The sequence below is a fragment of the Ranitomeya imitator genome, chromosome 4 (genome assembly GCF_032444005.1).
Source record: "Ranitomeya imitator isolate aRanImi1 chromosome 4, aRanImi1.pri, whole genome shotgun sequence".
NCBI classification, from domain to species: Eukaryota; Metazoa; Chordata; class Amphibia; order Anura; family Dendrobatidae; genus Ranitomeya; species Ranitomeya imitator.
In genome coordinates, this window is record NC_091285.1 from 504581102 (window position 1) to 504587410 (window position 6309).

The 6309-nt window shown below is 48.3% G+C and overlaps 1 protein-coding gene across 2 annotated transcripts in view; it reads left to right on the forward strand.

The window, feature by feature from the left end:
* Positions 1–1562, forward strand: part of DUT (deoxyuridine triphosphatase) — a 36483-nt gene extending 34921 nt beyond the window's left edge. For both annotated transcript variants that reach the window (XM_069766025.1, XM_069766026.1), the window contains 2 exons: positions 1030–1100; positions 1221–1562. In XM_069766025.1, the coding sequence (XP_069622126.1) occupies positions 1030–1100; positions 1221–1277 (128 nt within the window). In that variant the 3' untranslated portion in view covers positions 1278–1562. The remainder of the gene's footprint in view (positions 1–1029; positions 1101–1220) is intronic.
* Positions 1563–6309: the final 4747 nt, after the last annotated feature.

The window sequence follows — 6309 nt, forward strand, 5'->3', positions numbered from 1 at the left end:
CACCAATTAAGTTACTCCCAATTTTTTTTATGGGGCAGGGGTTCTACAAGCTGCATTTTTTTCTCTTTTTGGAATATCATGTTTTTAATGCCATTTTCATTTGTGTATGGGTGAAATCCGCAAATCAAAGGCAGATTTGCTACAATAGTAATTTATATCTTGCGGATTTCAAAAAACGCACCACAGGTCAGTTTCCGAGCCTTTAAAATAATGAGATGGGGGGGGCGGGGCGGGGGAAGTACAGTGTGCATGGGAGGTCTCTAAATCCCACAATTCGCTACGACTGTAATATACTGTGTTTTGCACAGCACAAAATACAGCAAATGCTCATCATGGCTTTAAACTAGTCATTTGCCACAGCATTTTTAAAGGGAACCTGTCACCCCCAAAATCAAAGGTGAGCTAAGCCCACCAGCATCAGGGCCTTATTTACAGCATTCTGTAATACTGTAGATAAGCCCCCAATGCATCCTGAAAGATGAGAAAAAGAGGTTAGATTATACTCACCCAGGGTCGGTCCGGTCCGATGGTATAGCGGTCAGATCCGGGGCCTCCCATCTTCTTACGATCACGTCCTCTTCTTGTCTTCACACTGCGGCTCCGGCGCAGGCGTACATTGTCTGCCCTGTTGAGGGCAGCGTAAAGTACTGCAGTGTGCAGGCGCCGGACCCCTCTGACCTTTCCCGCCGCCTGCGCACTGCAGTACTTTATGCTGCCCTCAACAGGGCAGACAATGTACGCCGGAGCCGCAGTGTGAAGACAAGAAGAGGACGTCATCGTAAGAAGATGGAAGGCCCCGGACCGCAACGCCCATCAGACCGGGACCGTCCCTGGGTGAGTATAATCTAACCTCTTTTTCTCATCTTTCAGGATACATCGGGGCTTATCTACAGCATTACAGAATGCTGTAGATAAGCCCCTGATGCTGGTGAGCTTAGCTCATCTTCGATTTTTAATTAGTGCAGAAACACATGCCTGTGTAACCACCATAATGCCAAGTGTTCATAATTGTATAACTTTATACTTCAGTTAAGAAAGGCGACCGAGTGGCTCAGTTGATATGTGAGCGGATAGTCTACCCTGATCTTGAGGAACTTAAAGTGAGTATTTGTATTTTATAACTGTTTGTTATAAATGGCTTCTCCACATGACCCAGCTGTGCTAGTGCCGCAGAGCTGATGGCTGTTACATCCTCTACCCTTCTGTGTCTTCCTCCGCAGGTCCTAGATGATACAGAGCGAGGTGCTGGTGGCTTTGGATCCACTGGTCAGAATTAGGACTTGTTGAGCTGCGCGCTGTTACTGTGTGAGCGGGAATTATTCTGCTTTGTTCGTCTCCACTCCATGAAGCCGGGATTGTATTGTATTCTTCCAAATCTGCCTTCACAAAGGGCTATGGTTTGTGATTGGGCTGTATTATACACCAAATGTGACCTGCTCCAGAAGTATCCACTTGGTAAATGTTGGATTGTATTTGACACCTTGAATTTCTGTTCTGTCTCTAGGTCAAATATTTTGTTAGAAAAAATAAATAAAGTAAATTGAAATTTGTTTTACTACTAATCACAACTGTTATCCTTCTGGTATAGGTGATGTATAGTTGGTAAAGAATTTTTGGCAGCGGGAAGGGCATTTTTCTTCTTGCATAGGCGTATTCCAAGATCCTATCCAATATGTAGTAGGTGTAATAATATTCCACCTAGAAATGTAGTGTTTTTTTTGTTTTTTTGATTCGCTATGTCTTTCCTTATGTGCAGTGCATTGCAGGACCTTAGGTATCCATGGTTACCACCACTAGCTACTTTACTTTATCAGTGGATGTAACCATGGATACTGAAGTCCCTGCACATGAGGAAAGGAATTGCAAATCAGAAGAACAATACTACATTTCTATTTAGAGGTTTTTGCTAACATTATTACATCTACTCCCTGTTGGGATATGATCTTGCAGATAAGAATACCCCTTTAAGTTAGCCACCACTCTTATTATAAAAAAAAAAATAAATGTCAGGGAACATGACTGTTTGCTCTTTAATATGGAAGTATCTCCTCCTGTACTTGTTAGACAATTCTTCCTCAGACTACACAGAGCTTCTGTCCACTATGTGGCTGCTGATGGTGAAGTGACCAGGCCTTTCCATCATTGTCCTCCAATAGAAAAGCAGCTTTCTCATGTAAGAGAGACTGATGGACAGATCTGGTCACTGCTCTTCCACTAGCAGCCACATTGTGGACATGAGCCTTGTGTAGTCTGTGAGGAAGACCAGTCTAACAAGTGCAGGAGGAGAACCTGTAATATATTTCCTACAAAATCATGTACTCCACTTATTTGGTACATTACACGGTGGACAACCATACATTTAGTTATAGTAATGTAACTGGTTTAAAACTGAGCAAGTCGGGACTGAGTAATTCTGCTGGCTTTGTACACATCAGTCTTAATGAAGGAGCGTGGTGGGCGAGAAGTGCCGAACTCATTAAGCCAAGGGCGGGGAACCTTTTTTCCAGCCGGTTGCCAATTGGAAATATCTGCCATCATTCATGGGCCACACAAAAATGATCACCTTGAAAAATTACCCTGGTATTTTTAGTCAAACAATTAATTACGGTAATTCACCATTAATGTGACAGCTGGAGCTGCTTCTTTGGTGCAGCTATGATGTTAGGTGATACTGATCATGTTGCTTCTCACAGCTACTTTTCCAGGTTTGTGTCGGCCAGGAGAGCGGTCAACTTTTTGTCATAAGTTTGTAAATCCTATACATCACCACAGGAGACGCTGGGACTACTGTATATGCATCACATGTAGAGGACGCTGAGACAGCTGTATATACATCACACAGGAGGTGCTGGGACTGCTGTATATACATCACATAGGAAATATTGACACTGCTGTATATGCATCACAGGAGACTCTGGGATCATATAAATTACATGAGGGGCAGGGGGGGCATAAACATCACAGGAGATGCTGGGGGGGGGGGAATAGACCTCACTGAGGGGCTATATACATCACTAGGAAACACAGACAGCACTGGGGCATATATGTCCCTGGGAAAATATCCATCACTGGTGGGGTCACATACGTCACTGGGGGCTATACACTGTATATACTCGAGTATAAACTGAGATTTTCAGCCCATACATTTTTTAATGCTGAAAGTGCTCCTCTCGGCTTAGGCTACTTTCACACTAGCGTCATGTGACGGACGTCGCAATGCGTCGTTTTGGAGAAAAAACGCATCCTGCAAAGTTGCCCGCAGGATGCGTTTTTTTCTCCATAGACTTGCATTAGTGACGCATTGCGATGTATGGCCACGCGTCGCATCCGTCGTGCGACAGATGTCGTGTTTTGGCGGACCGTCAGCACAAAAAAAAAAAAAATTGTGTGTAATGTTTTTTTTGTGCGTCTTGTCTGCCATTTCCAACCGCGCATGCGGGGCCGGAACTCCGCCACCTTCCTCCCCGGACCTTACAATGAGGCAGCGGATGCTTTTAAAACTGCATGCGCTGCCCCCATTGTTCTTTTTTTTTTTTTCTTTTTTTTTTTCGCAGTTAGCGTCGGTACGTCGGGCCGACGCTAGTGTGAAAGTAGCCTTAAACTCGAGTCATTGTCCCAGGGGGTCGGAGGGGGTGCGGCAGCTTTCGCATCATACTCGCCCTCCCGGCGCGGTCCCTGGCATCTTCTCCGATGCCATGGTCTCCGCGCACCGGCATCTCTTCCTGTGTTCAGCGGTCACGTGGTACCGCTCATTAAAGTAATTAATATGGACGCGACTCCACTCCCATTGGAGTGGAGCGCATATTCATTACTTTAATGAGCAGTACCAGTGACCGCTGAACACAGGAACAAGCTGCCAGAGACCATCGGAGAAGCTGCCAGGGACTGCAGCGGGAGGGTGATTATGACGGGGGAGGGTGAGCATTGCGATATTCACCTGTCTCCGTTCCACCCCCGGCTCCATCTTCCACGTCCTCTGGCTGTGACGTTCAGGTCAGAGGGCGCGATGACGTGGTTAGTGTGCGCCCTCTGCCTGAACAGTCACTGCAGAGAGCTGGAAGATGGAGCGGCGTGCTGCGGTGGAACGGGGACAGGTGAATATCGCAAGTGCTGGTGTCCCCGCCTGCTAAGGACAAGAGGGGAGTATATCTTTTTATTTATTTATATTTGTTTAATCGCAGCAACAGTATATTGGGCATAATATTCTATCGAGCATCTTATGGGACCATAATCAACCTTTAACCCCTTCCCGACCTTTGACGCATACGCTGCGTCATGAAAGTCGGTGCCATTCCGACCCATGACGCAGCATATGCGTCATGGAATGATCACGTCCCTGCAGATCGGGTGAAAGGGTTAACTCCCATTTCACCCGATCTGCAGGGACAGGGGGAGTGGTAGTTTAGCCCAGGGGGGGTGGCTTCACCCCCTCGTGGCTACGATCGCTCTGATTGGCAGTTTCACTTTCAACAGCCAATCAGAGCGATTTGTAATATTTCACCTAAAAAAATGGTGAAATATTACAATCCAGCCATGGCCGATGCTGCAATATCATCGGCCATGGCTGGACACACTAATGTGCACCCACCCCACCCCTCCGATCGCCCCCCCAGCCCCCCGATCTGTGGTCCGCTCCCCTCGGTCCTGTGCTCCGCTCCCCCGTCCTCCTGCCCGCTCCCCCCGTGCTCCAATCACACCCCCCGTGCTCCAATCAAACCCCCCCCGCACTCCGATACCCCCCCCGCACAGCGATCCCCCCCCGCACAGCGATCCCCCCCCCGTGCTCCGATCCACCCGCCCGCACAGCGATCCCCCACTCCGTGCTCCAATCCACCCCCCCCCCGTGTTCCGATCCACCCCCCCGTGCTCCGACGCCCCCCTCCATGGTCCCCCCCACCCCATCATACTTACCGATCCAGCCGGGGTCCCGTCCGTCTTCTGCCTGGGCGCCGCCATCTTCCAAAATGGCGGGCGCATGTGCAGTGCGCCCGCCGAATCTGCCGGCCGGCAGATTCGTTACAGAGTGAATTTTGATCACTGAGATATAACCTATCTCAGTGATCAAAATAAAAAAAAAAGTAAATGACCCCCCCCCCCCCTTTGTCACCCCCATAGGTAGGGACAATAATTTTTTTTTTTTTTTTTTTCCACTAAGGTTGGGGTAAGAACTAGGGTTAGGGGTAGGGTTAGGGGTAGGGTTAGGGTTAGGGTTAGGGGTAGGGTTAGGGGTAGGGTTAGGGGTTGGGTTAGGGGTAGGGTTAGGGGTAGGGTTAGGGTTTCGGTATGTGCACACGTATTCTGGTCCTCTGCGGATTTTTCCGCTGCGGATTTGATAAATCCGCAGTGCTAAACCGCTGCGGATTTATGGCGGATTTACCATGTTTTTTCTGCGCATTTCAATGCGGTTTTACAACTGCGATTTTCTATTGGAGCAGTTGTAAAACCGCTGCGGAATCCGCAGAAAGAAGTGACATGCTGCGGAATGTAAACCGCTGCATTTCCGTGCAGTTTTTCCGCAGCATGTGTACAGCGATTTTTGTTTCCCATAGGTTTACATTGAACTGTAAACTCATGGGAAACTGCTGCGGATCCGCAGCGTTTTCCGCAGCGTGTGCACATACCTTTAGAATTAGGCTATGTGCACACGGTGCGGATTTGGCTGCGGATTGGCCGCTGCGGATTCACAGCAGTGTTCCATCAGGTTTACAGTACCATGTAAACATATGGAAAGCCAAATCCGCTGTGCCCATGGTGCGGAAAATACCGCGCGGGAACGCTGCGTTGTATTTTCCGCAGCATGTCAATTCTTTGTGCGGATTCCGCAGCGTTTTACACCTGTTCCTCAATAGGAATCCGCAGGTGAAATCCGGACAAAAAACACTGGAAATCCGCGGAAAATCCGCAGGTAAAACACAGTGCCTTTTACCCGCGGATTTTTCAAAAATGGTGCTGAAAAATCTCATACGAATCCGCAACGTTGGCACATAGCCTTAGGGTTAGGGTTGGAATTAGGGTTGTGGTTAGGGTTAGGGGTGTGTTGGGGTTACGGGTGTGTTGGGGTTAGGGTTGTGATTAGGGTTATGGCTACAGTTGGGATTAGGGTTAGGGGTGTGTTGGGGTTAGTGTTGGAGATAGAATTGAGGGGTTTCCACTGTTTAGGCACATCAGGGGGTCTCCAAACGCAACATGGCGCCACCATTGATTCCAGCCAATCTTGTATTCAAAAAGTCAAATGGTGCTCCCTCACTTCCGAGCCCCGACGTGTGCCCAAACAGTGGTTTACCCCCACATATGGGGTACCAGCATACT